The sequence below is a fragment of the Prionailurus bengalensis genome, chromosome A1 (assembly GCF_016509475.1).
Source record: "Prionailurus bengalensis isolate Pbe53 chromosome A1, Fcat_Pben_1.1_paternal_pri, whole genome shotgun sequence".
Lineage (NCBI taxonomy): Eukaryota > Metazoa > Chordata > Mammalia > Carnivora > Felidae > Prionailurus > Prionailurus bengalensis.
In genome coordinates, this window is record NC_057343.1 from 67,894,657 (window position 1) to 67,916,814 (window position 22,158).

Below are 22,158 nucleotides of genomic sequence, written 5' to 3' on the forward strand. Positions count from 1 at the left end.
AGACTTTCTTTTAATCTGTTACTTTACCTAGCTAACTGAGCACAACCTTTCACAAAAGTTGAGTAGTTCATTTTCCTAGTATTATTAGTTAAAGTGGCTTTGTTTTCCTTTTTATGTGTGTTGATGCGCTTAACAGAGGATCAGGGAAATTTTTTGTACTGTCAAAGTAATGTGTTAAGTTTTTTTTTTAATTTTTGTTTTTAATGTTTATTTATTTTTGAGACAGAGAAAGACAGAGTGTGAGTGAGGGAGGGGCAGAGAGAGAGGGAGACACAGAATCCGAAGCAGGTTCCAGGCTCTGGGCTGTCAGCACAGAGCCAGATGCGGGGCTCGAACCCATCGACCACGAGATCATGACCTGAGCTGAAGTCGGACACTCAACCGACCGAGCCACCCAGGCGCCCCAGTAATGTGTTAAGTTTTAGTGGAATGTCAGTGTGGTTTCTGTCTTATGGTCACATTGGTCATCAGAGAGTTGGTATTCTTGGAAGAGATGGGATCATGCACATGAGAAGAGGAATATCAGAGATGGAGGGGGAAAAATGATGCATGGGAAAAGGGAAGAGGTGTTATTCGGTTGTAGTAGAGTGAATATTTCCAAAGTTAATAAAAACAAAATTATATCTAGAACTTTGATTGGTAAAGTCCCAAATTACACAGCTTTTTTTTTGTGGTGACAAAAAAGTTATTACGATGGCCAAAAAAAAAAAAAAAATTGAGATAAAATTCACATATCATCAAATTCATCCTTTTTTAAAGTGTATAATTCAGTGGTGTTTTAGTGTATTCACAAGGTTGTGCAGGCATCACCACTGTCTAGTTCCAGAACATTTTTATCACCCCCAAAAGAAATCGAGTACCCATTAGCAGTCCCTCCCCATTTATGCCCTGGACTCTGGCAACCACTTTTCTTTCTGTCTGTGTGGGCTTGCCTATTTAGACATTTCATATAAATGAAATCATTCAGTATTTGTCCTTTTGTGTCTGACTTCTTTCACTTAGCATATTGTTTTCACGGTTCACCCATGTTGTAGCACGTGTCAGTACTTCATTCCTTTTAATGCTGAATAACAATAGCAATATTCCATTGTGTGTGTGTGTGTGTGTGTGTGTGTGTGTGTGTGTGTGTGTATGTCACATTTGCTTATTGATTTATTAGTTGATAGGAATTTGGGTGATTTCTACTTTTTAGCTATTGATTTGAACATCCATGTACAAGATTTGTGTGGATACATATTTTCAATTTTGGGGGATATAGCACAAAAAGTATTTTTAAAGAAGCATACTTAATGCTTAAAAATTATACACATTCATTGGTTCCAGGAATTGTTCTCAAGAGTGCCAAGTCAAATGGGCATTGGAAAAATAAATATTTCGTTAATAGTTCATTAGTGTATTTGGTTTCATTCTTTGTGTTTAAAGAAAATTTGGTAATGCGTGGTTCTCAGAACGCCCTTTCTTTTTTCTAGGCAAGATTACAGAGAGGTCACTTATTACTCAAACAAGGAAAACTTGATGAAGCAGAAGATGATTTTAAAAAAGTGGTAAGTTCAGCTTGTATTTGGCTTTATGAAGATGTTGTACTCTATGAAGATGAGTGAACATGTTGGACTTATTTTTTTATATAGTAAGACATTTAGTAATAACTTTGTAGCTAAAAGGGAAAATCATTTGATTTGTATATTTAAAAATCACAGTTTCTGTATTAATACATAGTGGCTGACATGAAAGAATCACTTTAAGAGTTGGAAGATAAAGTATATGGAATTAATATATAATTTTAATTCAGTTTATATAGCTCACGTGTTCTGCTTTGTTTTCCATGAGGATCTAGAGATATCAACTGAACTATTCTAAAACTCCTCTAGATACCTCTGGGAAACACTTCATTTGATTTGAAGGAATAAGGAGACATTCTTAAAAGGGAGTTTTGTAATTTCCTGTATGGCTACTCTACAAAGTGTAGTGTTTTGAATTCATTGGGGGATGTTATAGATTACCTATAATTGAAAAATGATTTGTTGGAGAGACAGCCAAAGTCTTTATGCCCTCATGAAGCTTATTTTAAGACCTGCATTTTTGTTCCATCTGGATTTGTTTCTGAAGTGGCCTAGAAAGGGCATATATACAGTTGACCCTTGAACAAAATGGATTCGAACTGCATGGGTCCACTTTTATGTGGGCTGTATAAGTACTGTTAATGCGTTTTCCCTTCCTTATGATATTCTTAATAACGTTTTCTTTTCTCTAGCTTACTTTATTGTAAAAATACAGTATATAATACGTATAACATACAGAGTATGTGTTAATTGACTATGTTATTGTTAAGGCTTCTGGTTAACAGTAGACTACTAGTAGTTTTGGGGGAGTCAGAAGTTTTATGAGGATTTGACTGCGTGGGGTGGGTGGCATCGGTGCCCCTAACCCTGTGTTGTTCAAAGGTCAACTGTATAAAACCCCATTGTTCATTATTTGCATTTTTGTAGTTTATAAAAATACTTAGCTACTAGATGATAACCGCTATGAAAATAAAACTGAAATTTCTAATATTTTCATAACCTCAGTATTTTATACCCTTAGTATTTCATAACCTCAGTGTTTTCACAGTACTCAGTCATATGCAGAGAAATTAAACATTAGACTTAATTGTATTAAAATCTAATCAGCAGCTGTCTCCTGGTCTCAGTAAAACTGGATGTCCTTTTATGTTTATTTAATTTTCCTTACTACTTGGGAAGGTGCTTGAGAACAGGCTGAAGGATAGGTCGTGGGATGTGATGGCATCTGAGTCCCCAGCCTCGTTCTTATACATAGCAAGTGTTGTGAGAAATTTGTTGAATGGATGGATGAATGATAAAACATAAGAATGAGTTTCCTTCTTTTTAACAAATGCCTAAATCTATTATGTAGAATTGTTTCTCAATCACAACATTAGAGTAGCCTTTTAGGAATAACACAATTTAGAAGAAAGCTTTAGCAAAAATTAATCCTTACTGGGCATTGGATATATCCTTCTGGAAAAGTGAGTTCTTTGAATTTTGGGTATGTCTTCAGTTAATGTCTTTTCTGTGATCAATATTAAAACCTCACAGAGGGGTGGCTGAGTGGTTCTGTCAGTTGAACATCCAACTCTTGATTTCAGCTCAGGTCATGATTCCAGGGTTGTGGGATTGAGCCCTGTGTCAGTTTCCACATTGAGCATGGAGCCTGCTTAAGATATTGTCTCTCTCCCTCCCCTTCCCCCTCCTTCTCCCCTCCCTCTCCCCCTCTCTCCTCTCTCTCTTCTTTCCTCTCTTTCCTCTCTTTCCTCTCCTCTCCCTCCTCCCATCCCTTTCTCCCTCCCACCCCCCTCCCTTTGCCCTCCCCTGCATTTGCTCTCTCTCTCAAAAACAAACAAACAAAAAAACCCTCCCAAACCTTACAGAAACAAAAGGGGGACTTTCCACTTTTATTTATTTTTAAAAATTTATTTATTTAACTTCAAGTAAGTTAACATACAGTGTACTATTGATTTCAGGAGTAGAACCCACTTACATATGACACCCAGTGCTCATCCTAACAAGTGCTCTCCTTAATGCCCGTCATCCTTTTAGCCCATTCCCCTACCCACCTCCCCTCCAGCAGACCTCAGTTTGTTCTCTGTATTTAAGAGTCTTATGGTTTGCCTCCCTCTGTTTTTATCTTATTTTTCCTTCCCTATGTTCATCTGTTGTGTTTCTTAAATTCCATGAGTGAAATCATATATGTCTTTCTCTGACTTATTTTGCATAGCATAACACCCTCTAGTTCTATCTACATTGTTGCAAATGGCAAGATTTCATTTCTTTTTGATGACTGAATAATATTCCATTGCGCCGCGCACGCGCGCACACACACACACACACACCCCTCTTCTTTATCTATTCATCAGTCAGTAGCCATTTGGGATCTTTCCATAATTTAGCTATTTTTGATAGTGCTGCTATAAACATTGGGGTGCATGTGCCCCTTTGAATCAGCATTTTTGTATCTTTTGGATAAATACCTAGCAGTCAAATGCTGGGTAATAGGGTAGTTCTATGTTTAATTTTTTGAGGAGTCTCCATTCTGTTTTCCAGAGTGGCTGCATTCCCACCAAGAGTGTAAGAGGGTTCCCCTTTCTCTCTTGCCAACGTCTCTTGTTTCCTGAGTTGTTAATTTGAGCCACTCTGACTGGTGTGAGGTGGTATCTCAGTGCGGTTTTGATTTGTATTTCCCTGATGATGAGTGATGTTGAACATTTGTAACTTCCTGATGAGTGATGTTGAACATCTTTTCATGTGTCTGTTAGCCATCTCGATGTGTCTGTTCCTGTCTTCTGCCCATTACTTCACTGGATTATTTGTTTTTGGGTGTTGAGTTTGATAAGTTCTTCATAGTTTTTGGATACTAACCCTTTATCTGATATGTCATTTGCAAATATCTTTTCCCATTCTGTTGGTTGCCTTTTAGTTTTGTTGACTGTTTCCTTTGCAGTGCAGAAGGTTTTTATCCTCATGAGGTCCCAGTAGTTCATTTTTGCTTTTGTTTCCCTTGCCTCTGGAGACATGTCAAGCAAGAGGTTACTGTGGCCAAGGTCAAAGAGGTTGCTGCCTGTGTTCTCCTATAGGATTTTGATGGTTTTCTGACTCACATTTAGGTCTTCCATCCGTTTTGAATTTATTTTTGTGTATGTTATAGGAAAGTGGTCCAAGTTCCTTCTTCTGCATGTCGCTGTCCAGTTTTCCCAGCACCATTTGAAGAGACTATCTTTTCCATTCCATTTTCTTTCCTGCTTTGTGGAAGATTAATTGGCCATACATTTGTGGGTCCATATCATATCTAGGTTCTCCATTCTGTTCCAATGATCTTTGCGTCTGTTTTTGTGCCAGTACCATACAGTCTTGATGATTACTGCTTTGGAATACAGCTTGAAGTCCAGGATTGTGATGCTTCCAGCTTTGCTTTTCTTTCTCAACATTACTTTGGCTATTCAGGGTCTTTTCTGGTTCCATACAAATTTTAGGATTATTTGTTCTAGCTCTATGAAGAATGCTATTATTTTTGATGGGGATTTCATTGCACGTGTAGATTGCTTTGTAGTGTTGACATTTTAACAATATTTGTTCTTCAATCCGTGAGCATGGACTGTTTTTCCATTTCTTTGTGTCTTCTTCAGTTTCTTTCATAAGCTTTCTATAGTGTACAGAACTTACTTTTTTGGTTATTAGGTTTATTCCTAGGTATCTTAAGGTTTTTGGGGCAATCATAAGTGGGATTGTTTTCTTAATTTCTCTTTCTGCAACCAGTTTCATTATGTTGATTTTATATTCTGTGACTTTGTTGAATTCATATATCAATTCTAGCAGTTTTTTGGTGGGGTCTTTTGGGTTTTCCACGTAGAGTATCATGTCATCTGTGAAGAGTGAAAGTTTGACTTCTTCCTTCCTTCCTTGTATGCCTTTTATTTCTTTTCGTTGTCTGATTGCTGAGGCTAGGACTTCCAATACTAAGTTGAACCACAGTGGTGAGAGTGGAAATCCCTGTTCCTGACGTTAGTGACAAAGCTCTCAGTTTTTCCCCATTGAGGATGTTACGGCTGTGAGTCTTTCATATATGGCAATTATAATGCTGAGGTATGTTCCTTCTACTCCCAACTTTCTTGAGAGTTTTTATCAAGAAAGGATGCTGTATTTTGTCAAATGCTTTTTCTGCATCTATTGAGAGGATCCTATAGTTCTTTTTTTTTTTTTTTTTTTTAATGTTTATTCATCTTTGAGAGACAGAGAGAGACAGAGCATGAGGGGGGAAGGGGCAGAGAGGGAGACACAGAATCGGAAGCAGGCTCCAGGCTCCGAGCTGTCAGCACAGAGTCCAACGCAGGGCTTAAACTCACGAACTGCGAGATCATGACCTGAGACAAAGTCCGACCCTCAACCGACTGAGCCACCCAGGTGCCCCTGAGAGGATCATATAGTTCTTATCCTTTCTTGTGTTAATGTGGTGTATTGCATTGATTGATTTGCGAACACTAAGCCAGCCCTGCAGCCCAGCAATAAATCCCATTTGATCATGGTGAATAGTGCAGTTGAGTGTCTCTTAGTTTCAGCTCAGGTCATGATCTCATGGTCCTTGGGTTTGAGCCCCGTGTCGAGCTCTGCACTGACAGCGTGGAGCCTGCTTGGGATTCTCTCTTTCTGCCCCTCCCCAACTCACGTGTGCATGCTCTCTCTCTCTCTAAATAAATAAATAAACTTAAAAAATAAAATAGGGGCACCTGGGTGGCGCAGTCGGTTAAGCGTCCGACTTCAGCCAGGTCACGATCTCGCGGCCCGTGAGTTTGAGCCCCACGTCAGGCTCTGGGCTGATGGCTCAGAGCCTGGAACCTGTTTCCGATTCTGTGTCTCCCTCTCTCTCTGCCCCTCCCCCGTTCATGCTCTGTCTCTCTCTGTCCCAAAAATAAATAAATGTTGAAAAAAAAATAAAATAAAATAAAAAGAGAATACTATTTAAGAAAATGAATGTCTGGTAGAATTCCCCTGGGAGGCCATCTGGCCCAGGACTCTGGGAGATTTGTTTGTTGGGAGATTTTTGATAACTGATTCAGTTTCTTTGCTGGTTATGGGTATGTTCAAATTTTCTGTCTCTTACTGTTTCAGTTTTGGTAGTGCATGAGTTTCTAGGAATTTGTCCATTTCTTCCAGATTGCCTCGTGTGTTGGCATATAATTTTTCATGGTATTCTCGTACAGTTGTTTGTATTTCTGTAGTGTTTGTTGTGATCTCTTTCATTCATGATTTTATCTATTTGGGTCCTCTCTCTTTTCTTTTTTATAAGTCTGGCTAGGGGCTTATCAATTTTGTTTATTCTTTCAAAGAACCAGCCAGCATTGCCACTTTTCGATTGTTTTCTGATGGTCATACTTCTGCTAGTGCATTCTTAAAATTGCCGTTGCTATTATTATTACAGGATACTTCCATGACATTGTGCAACTGAATTGAATGATTTTTTATTTTTAATTGAAATTTGATTGAGATAATTGTAGATTCCCATACAGTTGTAATTAATAATACAGAGAGATCCTGTGTACCCTTTACCCAATACCTACTGTCCCCCAATGATAACATCTTGTAAAACTATAGTACAATATTACAAAAAAGATATTGACATTGATACAATCTGTCTATTCAGATTTTCTCAGTTTTAGTAGTAATGTTCATTTGTTGTTTTTTTTTTTTTTTTTTAAATTTTTTTTTTCAACGTTTATTTATTTTTGGGACAGAGAGAGACAGAGCATGAATGGGGGAGGGGCAGAGAGAGAGGGAGACACAGAATCGGAAACAGGCTCCAGGCTCTGAGCCATCAGCCCAGAGCCCGACGCCGGGGCTCGAACTCACGGACCGCGAGATCGTGACCTGGCTGAAGTTGGACGCTTAACCAACTGCGCCACCCAGGCGCCCCTGTTTTGTTTTGTTTTTTAATGTTTGTGTATTTATTTTGCAAGAGACAGCGATCGGGGGAGGGGCAGAGAGAGAGGGAGACAGAGAATTCCAAACAGGCTCCTCACTGTCAGTGCAGAGCCAGATGTGGGGCTCCATCCCACGAATTGTGAGATTATGACCTGAGCCAAAACCAAGAATCAGATGCTCAAGACTGAGCCACCCAGGCCTAGTGTCCGTGTCTGCGTGTGTGTTTAATTTGATACACGTTTTATTTACACCACAGTTAACATACTGAGCACTTCTGTTGCCACAAGGATCCTTCCTGTTGCCCTCTTATAAGCACACCCACTTCCCTCACATACTGTTTTGGCCCCTCATCCACTTTCGGCAACCACTAATTTGTTACTCATTTCTTTAATTTTGACATTTCAAACATTATACATGGACAAACGTTATATAACCTTTTGGCATTGACTTTTTTTTACTCCATATAATTCCCTGGAGATTCATTCAGATTGTTGCATGTATCACTTAGTTCCTTTTAATTGCTAAGTAGTCCATGGTATGTGTGTGACACTCATTCATCAATTAATGGACATTTGGGTTGTTTCCACTTTTTCACTATTATGAATAAAACTGGTATGAACTTTTTTTTTTAATGCTACAAATATTCTTGTATAGGTTTTAGTGTGAACAGAAGTTTTCATTTTCCTGGGATAAATGCCTAGAAGTGCAGTTTCTGGGTTGTGTCATAATTGCCTGTTTAGTTTTATAAGGAACCACCAAACTGCTTTTCAGAGTGACTGTGCCATTTTTTGTTCCTCTGCATCTTTGCCAGTATGTGGTTTTGTCACTGCTTTTTTCTTTTTAAAATTTACTTATTTTCAGAGAGCACATGGGTGTGCCTGCTAGCAGGGGAGGGGCAGAGAGAGAGAGAGGGAGGGAGAGGGAGAGAGAATCCCAAGCAGGCTCCACGCAGTGAGCACAGAGGCTGACTGGGAGCTTGGTCACATGAACCATGAAATCATGACCTGAGCCAAGATCAAGAGTCAGATGCTTAACTGACTGAGCCACCCAGGTGCCCCTCTTTATGTATTTTCAATACTTTATCGCATATGTGGTTGGCAAATATGTTCTCCCAGTCCATAGTTTGTCTTTTACTATTCACAGGGTGTTTCAGAGAGAAGATGTTTTTAATTTTGATGACATTCAATTTATCCATTTTGCTTTTTCTTCTGCATACACTGTTTTTGGTGTCCTGTTGAAGAACTGTTCTCCAAGCCTTATGTTCCGAACGTTTTCTCCTATGTTATTTTTTTTTAAAGTTTTATGGTCTTATGTTTTACATTTAAGTCTGTGTTCTATTTTGACTTAATGTTTGTGTAATGTGTGAAGTTTAGGTTGAGGTTGATTTGTTTTGCCTTTGGATATGCCATTGTTCCAGCACCATATTTTGAAAAGGCTTTCTGTCCTTCACTGAAGTGCTTTCACACCTTTAAAAACAAGACGTTTGCTGTACTTGGGTGGGTGTATTTCTGGGTTCTCTCTTCTGTTTTCTGTGTGTCTATCCCTCTGCCATTCCTGTACTCTGTTGGTGTTTTAGCTCTATAAGGAGTCTTACTAGGGAGTGGAATGATTCCTTCTCACTTTATTCTTCTCTGTCAGTATCGTTTTAGCTGTTCCCTGGCCTTTACCCTTTTATGTAAATTTAGAATAAACTTCTCTATGTCTACAAAAAGCCTTGCTGATATTTTGATAAGAAAGGAATTGCAATAAGCTTAAATGTCAGTTTGGGGAGAAATGAAATACTTACTATGTTGAGTCTTCCAATCCATGAACATAATATGCCTCCCCATTTGTTTAGGTCTTTGATTTCTTTTATCAGTGTTTTGTAACTTGCAATGTACAGATCCTGTACATATTTTGTTAAATGTATATACCCGAGTTCTTTTTTGGGTGTGGGAGGGATGATTTAAAATGGTACTGTGTTTTTTTGTTTTTTTAAAATGTTTTTTACATTTATTTATTTTTGAGAGACAGAGACAGTGTGAGCAGGGGAGGGGCAGAGAGAGAGAGTGAGACACAGAATCAGAAGCAGGCTCCAGGCTCTGAGCTGTCAGCACAGAGCCCAATGCGGGGCTCAAACCCACGAACCGTGAGGTCATGACCTGAGCTGAAGTCGGACGCTCAACCGACTGAGCCACCCAGGTGCCCCTGGTACTGTGTTTTTAATTTCATTTTTCATATTGAATAATCTTTGTGATTTTTTTTTTCTTCAGGAAAGTGTTCACATATTTAAATTTGTAGAAGAAATTAAAAAAAATTTTTTTAATGTTTATTTACTTATTTAGAGAGAGAGAGTGAGCAGGGAGGGGCAGAGAGAGAGGGAGAGAGAGAATCCCAAGCAAGCTCCACACTGTCAGCGTGGAGCCTGACGCAGGGCTTGAACCCACGAACCATGCGATCCTGACCTGAGCCAAGATCAAGAGTCAGACACTTAACCAACAGAGCCACCTCAGTTCCCCATGGGAATACAGATGGGAGGCCAAGTTAAATCTTAACACTGCAAAAGCTATGTTTAATATGTAATAACAATTTTGTTGTGTGTAATAATAATTAGATTGGATTGGGTTTAGAGGAAGATACAAGTACAGAATTTATTATTTTACAGTTATTTTATGTTTCACTTGGAATAAATTGGAAATAACTGGACTTAAGATTCAGATTAATAATTAGAAAATCTGACATGTGTATCTTTTGTCTGAACAGTAATTACAGTGTCCCAAGGGTGTAGGTGTTAGAGCATCATGAAATGAGAATATTGAGAAGAACTTATCAGTTAACATATGTATATAAATGATTAAATTTTAAGCATTTGGAACCTTGATTCTACTGGGAAAATGATAAAAGAATGTTATCAGATGGACAACACGAGATATAAACCCAAACCCAGTGTCTACAGTGTCCAGTCTTTCTAAATGTAAAGATGAACATTAGAACTATTCACAGGACCACTATCTCTTATGTTTAGCAAAAATAGATAACATACAGCCCAACCTTGATGAGACTTTAAGGAAATGTTTCCAGTTATATAATACTGTTGACATTGCAAGTATAAATAGAACTTTTACAGAAAAATCTGGCGGTAAGTATTATGAAAGAAAAACATTTTGCCCAAAGATACTTATTGGAGTTCTATTTGTTTTGGAAACTATTAGAGAATATTGTGTCAGTATGATAGAATAATATTCATGAACAAGAATTATTTATGTTTGCTATTGATTTATAGACCTACATTACAAAATAAAGTCAATTAAAGGGCAAAATAAAAATTGTGTGTAAATGCTATTTCTGATTACAGAAAACTTTTGTGTGCTAAACTGGTATAAGTGGCAATTGGTTAAAATTTATAGTTTTTTTTCTGTTTTAAAGTTGTATAAAACAAATTCTGAAGAAAGAAGACAAGTTTTGGAACAAGAGGCAGGAAGGAGCGTTGGGTTTTAGATCTACTTTTGTACTTCAGCCATGGTTTGTACAGCACTCAGCATGCACGGGGCGTATTGCTAAGGACTTGGATGGATTATTTCACTTAATCGCTATTCTGCCTCTGTGGTCTGGCATACTGGTAGTCTCATTTTCAGCTGAGCAAATAGAGGTTCAGAGAAGTTTGGTGACTTGCCCAAGATTACACCAGTAGCAAGCAAGTAGGTTAGAAAATTCTAGAACCTGCATTCTTATGCACTGTACTGTTGCTCTCTGCTGTCATTAGTAATTGTATGCATGCTCTGAGGGCTATTCCTGTCGAATATGGGCACAGGACTCAAACCTGTATGTGTTTCACATGGTACAGAACATTTGTTGTTATTCGCGTTAAGAAGTGTGAGAAAACATGTATTTGCTTATATACAGACAAAAACCTCTGGAAAGATAAGCAAGAAACTGATAACATTGGTACTTCTTGAAAGAAAGGTGATTTTGAGAAGTTCTTCCCTTCTGAGCACCTTGTTTTCCTCATTGCAAAGCATAGAAATTGTATAGATGACATCCTATCTTTAAAGTTTGGTACCATAAAGTAGATGATTTCTGGGTCTCATTTGAAAAGATAAATTTTGGGGGCGCCTGGGTGGCGCAGTCAGTTAAGCATCCGACTTCAGCCAGGTCACGATCTCGCGGTCCGTGAGTTCAAGCCCCGCATTGGGCTCTGGGCTGATGGCTCAGAGCCTGGAGCCTGTTTCCGATTCTGTCTCCCTGTCTCTCTGCCCCTCCCCCATTCATGCTCTATCTCTCTCTGTCCCAAAAATAAATAAACGTTGAAAAGATAAATTTTGTGTTATGACTGCATTTTATTTTTAGCAATTAAAGAATCCTTATTAATTTTTAAAGATTTGTGAATATAGATGATCCATAATAACTTGTTTGCTTTATATATTTTTTAGTTAAATGGACTTTTTGTGGTATTTAGGAGCATTTACGAGCCTGTTACATACAGTAAAGATTTAATCATACTAGTAAAGTGCTGTATACAACCAGGTAGATGTATTCAACTACATTTTACATAACGGAACAGAAATTTGAATATACTTAATCTCTTTTTGGGCTACAGTGAGAAACTCGTTCTTTGTTAGGTGTACAGGTTACTCTACTGTTGGAGGCTGTCCTGTAAATGAGCATCATGTCAGGTCCATACCAGCTATCCTAATCCTGATCAGTACTTTACGTGGTTTAGTTTGTCTTGGAGCCATCAGTGACTCCTGCTGTAGCCAGTGCATGTGGTCATTTGTTAGGTCAGTGAGCATTTGAGTGCATATTATTTGCAAGGCAGAATGGTAGGTGTTAGAGAATTGCTGATGAAGAAAACTAGTCTCAGCCTTTGGGGAGATTGTACTAGGGTAAGAAATAATCTGGCGAATATGATACCATATGACAAATGTTGTGATTGAGCCCTGTGGGAACAGACAGAATGGTCACCTAACTTAGCTGGGATTTGGGAGTCTGGAGTCAAGAAAGGCCTTTTTAAAGGAGGATGTACTTGAAGTCTGAATGGTAAGAGAATGAATGAATCTGTGTTAGCAAAGTGGCTGGGAGGGCCATCCAGGCAGATGGTGAGCATCCTGTCATTTAAGAAAACGACACCTCTAGTACCACTGGAGTAGGGGTTTGAGAATGCTGGACAGGGAAGCAGGGGTCTGATTGCCGAGAGGACATATGTAGTGCTGGGACCTGGGTGTGTGTTTGTTCATTCATTTAATAGCCATGGAAGGTTTATGCTGGGAATGTCATGATCAGGGTTTTGCTTCAGTAAAACCCAGACTACTCTGGAAAATGGGTTGGAAGAAGATGAGAGTGGAAGTAAACAGTCTGATAATTAAGCTGTTGCAGTAAGTAGTCCAAGTGTGACTTTATGGAGGCCAAAGATTAGGCTGGAGTAGGTGGGGATTGAGAGAAATAGGTGGACATTTAGGAGGTTGGATCAAGAGAGATGCAGTGATTGTGCTAAGGGAGAAGGAACAATTAGGTATGATGCCCGGGTTTCTGGATTGTTCAAATTGGTTACATGTCCATGCTATTCCCTCAGATAGAAACTCAGAGAACAATTATTTAGGAGAGAAGGATGGGTAGAGAAAATATGCCTGTCTTATACTTTTTTTCCCTCAAGTTTTTGTTTTAATCACTTAGTGCTCATCACAAATGCACACTCCTTAATCCCCTTAATCACCCACCTACCCCGCCCCCATCCCCTCTGGTGACCATTAGTTTGTTCTCTGTAGTTAAGAGTCTGTTTCTTAGTTTCTCTTTTTCCCCTTTGCTCATTTGTTTTGTTTTTTAAACATCTTTTTTTTAAAAATTTATTTATTTTGAGAGAGAGCATGAGAGTGAGCGGGGGAGGGGCAGAGAGAGAGAGGGAGAGAGAATCCCAAGCAGGCTCCGTGTTGTCAGTGCAGAGCCCTATGTGGGGCTTGATCCCACGAAATGTGAGATCATGACCTGAGCCAAGACCAAGAGTGGGACACTCAACCGACTGAGCTACCCAGGCAGTCCTGTTTCTTAAACATCTTCTTTATCCTTTGATTAATCGATGGACACTTGGGCTGCTTCCATATCCTGGCTATTGTAAATAACACTGCTATAAATATAGGAGTGCATGTGTCCCTTTGAATTAGTGTTTTTGTATTCTTTGGGTAAATACCCAGTAGTGTGATTGCTGGGCCATAGGGTAGTTCTGTTTTTAACTTTCTGAGGAACCTCCATTCTGTTTTTCAGAGTGGCTGCACCAGTTTGCATTCCCACCAACAATGCAAGAGGGTTCCCCTTTCTCTGCATCCTCGCCAACACCTATTGTTTGTTGCGTTGTTGATTTTAGCCATTCTGACAGGTGTGAGGTACAGTTTTGATTTGCATTTCTCTGACAGTGAGGGACGATGAATATCTTTTCATATGTCTGTTGGCCGTCTGTATGTCTTCTTTGGAGAAATGTCTGTTCATGTCTTCTGCCCATTTTTAAATTGGATTATTTGTTTTTGGGTGTTGAATTTTATAAGTTCTTTACATATTTTAGATACCCTTTATTGGATATGTCTTTTGTAAGTATCTTCTCCCAATTTGTAGGTTGCCATTTAGTTTTTGTTGATTGTTTTCTTTACTGTATAGAAGCTTTTTATTTTTTAAATTTGTTTTACTTTTTAAAGTTTTTATTTTAATTTCCATTAGTTAACTTACAGTGTTATATTGGTTTCAGGTGTACGATATAGTAATTTAGCACTTCCACACATCACCGTGTAATCATCACAACAAGTGCAGAAGCTTTTTATTTTGATGTAGCCTCAATAGTTTATTATTGCTTTTGTTTTCCTTGCCTCAGGAGACATATCTAGAAAAAAGTTGCTCAGCTGATGTCAGAGAAATTACTGCCTGTGCTCTCTTCTAGGATTTGTATGGTTTCAGGTCTTACATTTAGGTCTTTAATCCATTTTGAATTTATTTTTGTGTATAGCGTAGGAAAGTGGTCCAGTTTCATTCTTCAACATGTTGCTATCCAGTTTTCCCAACACCATTTGTTGAAGAGACTTTTTCATTGGAGAGTCTTTCATTGGATGGTCAAAGATTAATTAATTGATGATATAATTGTGGGTTTATTTCTGGATTTTGTATTCTGTTCCCTTGATCTATATGTTTCTATTTTTGTGCAAGTACCATGCTGTTTGATTACTACAGCTTTGTGATATAACTTGAAGTCTGGAATTGTGATGCCTCCAACTTAGTTGTTTTTTTTTTTTTTTTTTTTTTTCCTCTTTAAGATTGCTTTGGCTATTCCAGGTCTTTTGTAGTTTCATACAAATTTTAGGATTGTTTGTTCTAGTTCTGTGAAAAATGCTGTTGGTATTTTGATAGAGATTGCATTAAATGTGTAGATTGCTTTGGGTAGTATAGACATTTTAACAGTGTCCTTCCAATCCATGAACATGGAATATCTTTCCATTTCTTTGCATCATCTTCAGTTTCTTTCATCAGTGTTCTATAATTTTCAGAGTACAGGTCTTTCACCTCTTTGGTGAGGTTTATTTCTGGGTATCTTACCATTTGGGGTACAGTAGTAAATGGGATTGTTTTCTTAATTTCTTTTTCTGCTGTTTCATTATTGATGTATAGAAGTGCAACAGATTTCTGTACAGTAATTTTGTATCCTGCGACTTTACTGAATTTGTTTATCAGTTCTAGCAGTTCTTTGGTAGAGTTTTTCAGGTTTTCTGTATATAATATCATGTCAGCTGCAAATAGGGAAAGTTTGACTTCTTCCTTATAATTTTTTATGCCTTTTATTTCTTTTTGTTGTCTGATTGCTGTGGCTAGGATGTCCAGTGCTATATTGAATAGAAGTGGTGAGAGTGGACATCCTTGTCTTGTTCCTGACCTTAGTGGAGGGGCTCTCCATTCTTCCTCATTGAGGGTGATGTTTGCTGTGGGTTTTTCATATATGGTCTTTATTATGTTGAAGTCTGTTCCCTTTAAACCTATTTTGTTGATGGTTTTTATCGTGAATGGATGTTGTACTTTGTCAAATGCTTTTTCTGCATCTGTTGAAAATGATCATATGGTTTGACACTCTTATTCTTTTTTTTTTTTTAAGTTTACTTATTTTTGAGAGAAACAGAGACAACATGAGTGGAGGTGGCAGAGAGAGAGGGAGAGTGAGAGAGAATCCCAAGCAGGCTCTGTGCTGACCTGAGCTGAAACCAAGAGTTGGCTGTTTAACCCACTCAGCCAGCCAGGCACCCCCGACTCCCTTATTTTTATAAAAATATCCTGGAGCGCCTGGGTGGCTCAGTTGGTTAAGTGTATGACTTCGGCTCAGGTCATGATCTCATGGTTAGTGAATTTGAGCCCTGTGCTGACAGCTCAGACCCTGGAGCCTTCTTTGGATTCTGTGTCTCCCTCTCTCTCTGCCCCTTCCCTGCTCATGCTCTCTTTCTCTCTCAAAAATAAAAAATAAACATTAAAAAAAATGTTTTAAAAATTTTCCTGATTCTCAGCAACTCATTTTATTTAATGATTTGTGATCTATAAATTCTTCCTTCTTATCAACTTCAAGATACAGTAAATGCACTTTAAACTCATCTGTTTTTGGACTTCGGTGTTTTATCTTTTCCTTATTTATCTTTGCTATCAGTGCTTTGGGTTTAAGTGAAAAATCTTTAGATCAAGGCAGTGTTCCATGTGATCCAAATACAGTGAAGGTAATGATCAGTTTAAATGTTTATTTCATATTTTGGTATTTTTTATTTTGATGAAATTGGCAACTCACATTTTGTTTTTGGTGAGCAGCCATATTATTAGATAAATATCAGTGCCAATTGCAATTTAATTTTTAATTTAAGTACAAAGCTTTGGTGTGATTTTTAATAAATAAACTCTTCATTGGTAGTTTGTGTTACTTGAAAACAAACTAACATAAATCTACCAAATGCATCAATATAACTTTAGGCATTGTTTTTTCCATCTTTAATCTTTTAGTACATAAAAAATGATTGTGGTGCCTCAAGTTAGCTAAATCAGAAATAACCAAAGTTAAAAAAAAATACTAAGTATTATGAACTAGGAAGAAAAGGGAGCAGTACTTTTAAAGGCATGAAATAAATTTGGTTATAATTTAATAGAAAGATAGCAATGTGTGCTATAGCTTGCTACAGTTGCTCTCTTTGAATCAGAAATAATGCTATATATGGGTAATAGTATAAATATGCCATAATTCATCAGATATAAGGAGCTATCAATTGTAAGATGTTATTATTTTATGCTGTATTAAAAGAATAAATGCTGCTGGTTAATAATGCCTTCTTATAACTTAATATTTTTATTCTGTGCTTATATTTTTATTTTGAGCTATTTGAGACTTAGACACAAGTTTTTATTATCACACTGCTCTGCTCATTGCCTTTCTGTTATACATTAACTTCATGAAGACTTTGGCAGTTAAAACCTGTATGTATAGTACCAACGGTGTTAATAATTGGAGTCAAGCGTGCTAGACCATTTTTGTGCATATGCCGTCATGTTGATGGGCTGATGGTAAGACTCATTCCACTGAGAGAAATCAAAGTATGCTTTATCACCTTGCTTTAGATGTGAGGCAGAAAGGGAAGAGGGAAGGATGAGGCTTAAAAGATAGCAGCAGTAAAATGGAGTTGGACTCCTAATTACATCAAGGAAAGAGGAATCTAACATCCTAAATAATAAGAGGAGCCATTTAAAAAAAAATTTTTTTTTAACGTTTCGTTTATTTTTGAGACAGGGAGAGACAGAGCATGAACAGGGGAGGGTCAGAGAGAGGGAGACACAGAATCTGAAACAGGCTCCAGGCTCTGAGCTGTCAGCACAGAGCCCGACGTGGGGCTCAAACTCACGGAGCGCGAGACCATGACCTGAGCCGAAGTCGGCCGCTTAACCGACGGAGCCACCCAGGCGCCCCAAGAGGAGCCATTTTTGAACAGCATGGGATGGTGACAGTGACAGTGGCAGTGGGTTGGGAATGGGACGTGGAATTCTTCTTAGCGAAACGCTGTTAAGATGTCTTGCTGGAGATATAAGGTGGGCAGTTGCATGTTTGGCGTCAGCGTACATGTAAGAGGGAGCGGTTAAGAATGTAGGCTCTGGAAGTGACTTTGAGCCATAGTTTCCTCCTGTGTAAAATGGAGATAATCCAAAATGCCCTTTAGGGCTTTTGGTTTAGCTTTAGAATATTGCCTCAAACCTAGAGAGGACTCAGTAAATGTTTTCTGCTGTCATGATTGATCTTCATCATCACTGTCATCCAAAACATGCGCTTTGGAGTTACAGACGTTAGTTGGAAAGTAAGCAAGACTTCTGGCAAGTTACATAATCATTCAATTTCTTTATCTAAAGTTGGGGTAGTAAAATCTAGCTCATGGGTAATAGTATAAATGAAAAAAGAAAGGCATGCAATGTAGGCATTAAGGCATATGTCCTGTTTTTTAGCAGTTTATGCTTTAGTTGGAGGAAATAAGCGCTAAATATGTAAAAAATTAATAGCACAGAGATATTTATAAGAAGTGACATATAAGTTTGGATAAAATGATAAGATTAAGAATTAAGAACACGACTAGAAGTTGGGAGACCCACCTCACTTTTTCTCCTGATTAGCTGTGTGATGTTGGGCAAGTTATCATTATCCTGTCAATACTGTGAGACTCAGTATTTTCATTTACAAAGTGCGAGTTGATTGGGCAAGATGATTTCTTAGGTTACTTCCTTGTTAAGGGTTTCTTACGTGATTTCGGCATTTAGAGAGAAGCGATTACTACCATAGTATGGAACAGTTAGGGAGGCTAGGAGGAGATGGGACATGAAAAGGGTGTTGGTTTGATGAAAATTGTATGAGGGAACAAGAGAGTTTTGGAATCTCGAAGATACCTTTTTTCTTGTGTTATAATTGTGAGAAATTAGCCTATCCTCACATTTCCATGTTTCATTTCTGGTAGGTTTTATTTATGAATTTCACAAATATTTGAATTTATATTTTGTCAGGTTCATTGAACGTTCTTGCTCATTTTCCTTGTACGTGCTGCGCCCCTCTAGGGCAGCAGTTCTTAGGATGGCTCTCAGGATCCCATTATACTAGTCAATATGGAGGCCTCCAGAGACCTTTTGTTTAGCAATATTTATGGGATTAGAAGTTAATTTTAGAAATTAAAAAATACTTATTAATTTAAAAGTAACAAACCCATTATGTTAATATAGATTTTTTTTTGCATGCAACCTAACTATATTTTCAAAAACAAAAAGTTTAGTGAGGTAAGTTTTACATTTTTACAAATCTCTTTAATATGTGGCTTACTTGAAGACCATCAGATTCCCAGATCTGATTTGTATTATTCCCCTTTTATTGGTGAAGAAAATGCAAATAATATACAGATAGTAAGTGATAAAGCCAAGGTTTGGGCTGAGGGTTTGTTTTTTTCCCCATTTAGATTTTATTTTAAAACATTAATGGTAGAAAATCTGTTTGGAAATATTCAATAGTTGAAGTACTATTGAAGAAAATGTAGTTTATACATATAAGCAGTTGGAAAAGGAAGAATGTTTTAATAGTCTTTTTATATAATTTTGGATACTCTTTCATGTTACACCAAAACTCCAGTAGTTGTTATTGGTTAGTTGCAATGTGGACTCTGAAATCCTGCCAGTGAACTTGTAGTACTCTGTCATAATGAAATCCATTAGTTTAGCCTGCACTTTGAATGGGTACTTTGTCTTTTATCCATATGTGTTTTGGCCCCACAGACCTCTGAAAGAGTATTAAGGATTCCCAAGGGTCCCTGGATCATACACTGAGAATCACTACTATAGGATATATACCTAAGAGGATAATTGCTACTGAGAAAGTTATGGGCATTTTAAACCTGGCCAGTTTGGCACTGTCTCGTTAAGTGGTTATTCCAATTTATATTCCCACCAGCAGTTTAGGGGGGTTCTATGAGCCCCATAACTTCAATACCACTTGGTATCAGTAGTATTTTTGCTGGCTTGGTTGGTATAAGAAATGCAACTTTACATCTTTTGTGTCTATTTCTCTTAGATTCTATTTATCCAACTGTTTCTTTTGTGTCAGTGAAGATAGTCCTTAAGAATATCTTTTTCTCTTAGTCATTACTTCAGGAATTTCAACATCCATGCTTACTATGGTTTACAGGTAATCAATATCTTTAGCTTCCTCCAGAAAATTACAGGGGACTTAGAATACTTTAACTCAATCACCTACTCCCTGGCTTGGATATAATTATTTTTCAAAAATTGGGGCTTTTTATTGATATTCAAATTAGTATTACTTTTGTATAGATCCCTTAAAGACTTAGGAAAGAATTGGTGAAGGCAAATTCTAGGAGTTGCTAGAGAATATTGCAATATACCTCAAATATTACATATTTTTCCATGTTATCAAATAGTAACAAATTAAAAATGTAAACTTGTGCTACTTACCTCTTAAAACCATAATTAAATTTAATAGAATTGGAAGATTAATTTCTTGAGCAACAGGCAGTTTGGTGAATATATTTTATGCTAAAGTCTAATTTTATTTTGACCTTGAGTCAAATTAAGGTTTTATTATTCTGGGACTTTAATTGTAAAGGCATCCAGTTCAAGTTGGCTGGTATGGAATGCAATGATAAATAAATTGAATGGCCTTTTAAAGTGTGTATTATGTCTTGCATCCTGTACTCATTATGAATTTATATATTATAGAAAGTTCAAAAAAGGAGCTTGGAATTTTTATTAGCATTTTTTGGAATACTCGCTATGTGGTGGTCCTTTTGATTTCTCAATGACTGCTCCTCAGGGTGTAAGCATTATTATTCCCCTTTTATTGGTGAAGAAAATGCAAATAATATACAGATAGTAAGTGATAAAGCCAAGGTTTGGGCTGAGGGTTTGTTTTTTTCTCCATTTAGATTTTATTTTAAAACATTAATGGTAGAAAATCTGTTTGGAAATATTCACAACCTGGCCATTGAAAAATGGTAAAACCACTATATTAGTTCTCTGTTGCTGCTTAACAAATTACTCAAAGTTAGCAGCTTAAAGCTTCCTACCTTTGTGATCTTACAGTTCATGGGGTCAGGAATCTGGGCAGGTTTAGTTGGGTCCTCTGCCCCAGGGTCTCTCCTAGGCTACAGTTAAGGTGTCAGATAGGCTTGCAGTATTATCTGAAGATTTGGCTGGTGAAGGAACTACTTCCAAATTCACTTTGTTGTTGGCAGGATGTAATTCCTCTTGAGCTGTTAGGTTGAGGCCTTTGTTTTTTCTGAGTGTCAGCCAGAGGCTTCCCTTGGTTCTTTCTTTTGTGGGTCTCCCCATAAAGCATCCCACAGCAGGCAGCTTGCTTCCTCAGAGTGAGCAGGTGAGAAGGCAAGAGATGCCAGCAAGAGAGTGAGTGCTAGCAAGATGGAGGTCACAGTGTTTTGTACCTAACTAAGGAAGTGATGTACTGTCACCTTTGTCACAGTCTGTTTCTTAAAAGGAGTAGGAGAGGGGATCACACAAAGGTATGAATTCCAGGAGCCTGGGGGTCTTTTGGGGCCATCTTAAAAGTCTGCCCACCACCACTACCAACCTGTAGTTTTCATTTGAAATCCCAGAAATGGGAGTGTATTTAGATTAGATTAGAGAGCAGCTCACCCCTTTTAATAAGCCCCCCATCCCATAGCTATTACGGGTTTATATCCAAAAGCTCAGTGATCGCAGTAAACGGTAAGAAATAAGAAATAGAATATTGTCATAGGTAGCGGTTTGGTTGAAAGGGTCTGAAATACGGAACACTAAAGAAAGAGAAGGGATATCAAGAAATGTGAAAAAAGGAGAGGGAAATGCTAGCAGGGTCCAATCCCTACATGTAAATATCTTGGAGGAGCCCGGCCTGTGGTAAGAGTGAAAATTTTCATCTCCTTTAACCCTCTTTGAAAGTCCTCAGGGTTACAAGTAAGTCCTTAGTCTCAGACTCCTTTCTTCCCTCCTTGCAAGAATCTCCTCCCTCCCCTAGTTCCCTCCAGCCTCAAAGAGCTCCAGACGACCTGACCTCACCCCCTCTTTCTCATTCCCATTCCCATTGTCTGAGCACCAAGTGAGCCTGAGCTCCATCCTCAATCTCAGGCTTTAGGACTTTACCCGCTCTCACCTTCCAGCAAGAAAAATTGTGTGGTAGAGATTAGACTGTAAAGTTTGAGAGAGAAAAGGTGCAAATTCCATACAAGAGGCAATCTCTAATCCATTCTAATGTATCCTATTTAAAAAGGAGTGGTAGTATACGTACAGGAAACAAGTTATCAATAAACTACTTTTACCCAGAGCAAAGTGATAGTGCCTGCACATTTTCCTCCTTCCAGTGTGGTCTGGCAGAAGTATTCAAGACCAGCCCGAAGATGATGAAACAGTCATAGATAACATGAACAGTTAACTATGAACAGTCATAGATAAACATGCCACGGCCTCTCAGCAGCTCCCTTCAGCTGGATAATTCATGCAGGGACAGTTGCATGTCAGTCATGCAGGGACAGTCCTTGCCAGAGCAAGCTGAGGTTGTGAGTTCCTAGTTACCTATGAATACTTAGAGTCCTGTCCATTCCTTCAAAGCTAAGGATTAAACAGACAAAACAGACAAAAACAGATTAAACAGATTAAAACAGACAAAACAGATTAAACAGACAAAACA

At 38.0% G+C, this 22,158-nt stretch overlaps 1 protein-coding gene across 1 annotated transcript in view; it reads left to right on the forward strand.

Annotated features, from left to right (window-relative positions):
• DNAJC3 (DnaJ heat shock protein family (Hsp40) member C3) overlaps positions 1–22,158 on the forward strand; it is a 92,954-nt gene that overhangs the window by 31,135 nt on the left and 39,661 nt on the right. Inside the window, exon 4 of the mRNA XM_043581798.1 lies at positions 1,470–1,544. Within this exon, the coding sequence (XP_043437733.1) occupies positions 1,470–1,544 (75 nt within the window). The remainder of the gene's footprint in view (positions 1–1,469; positions 1,545–22,158) is intronic.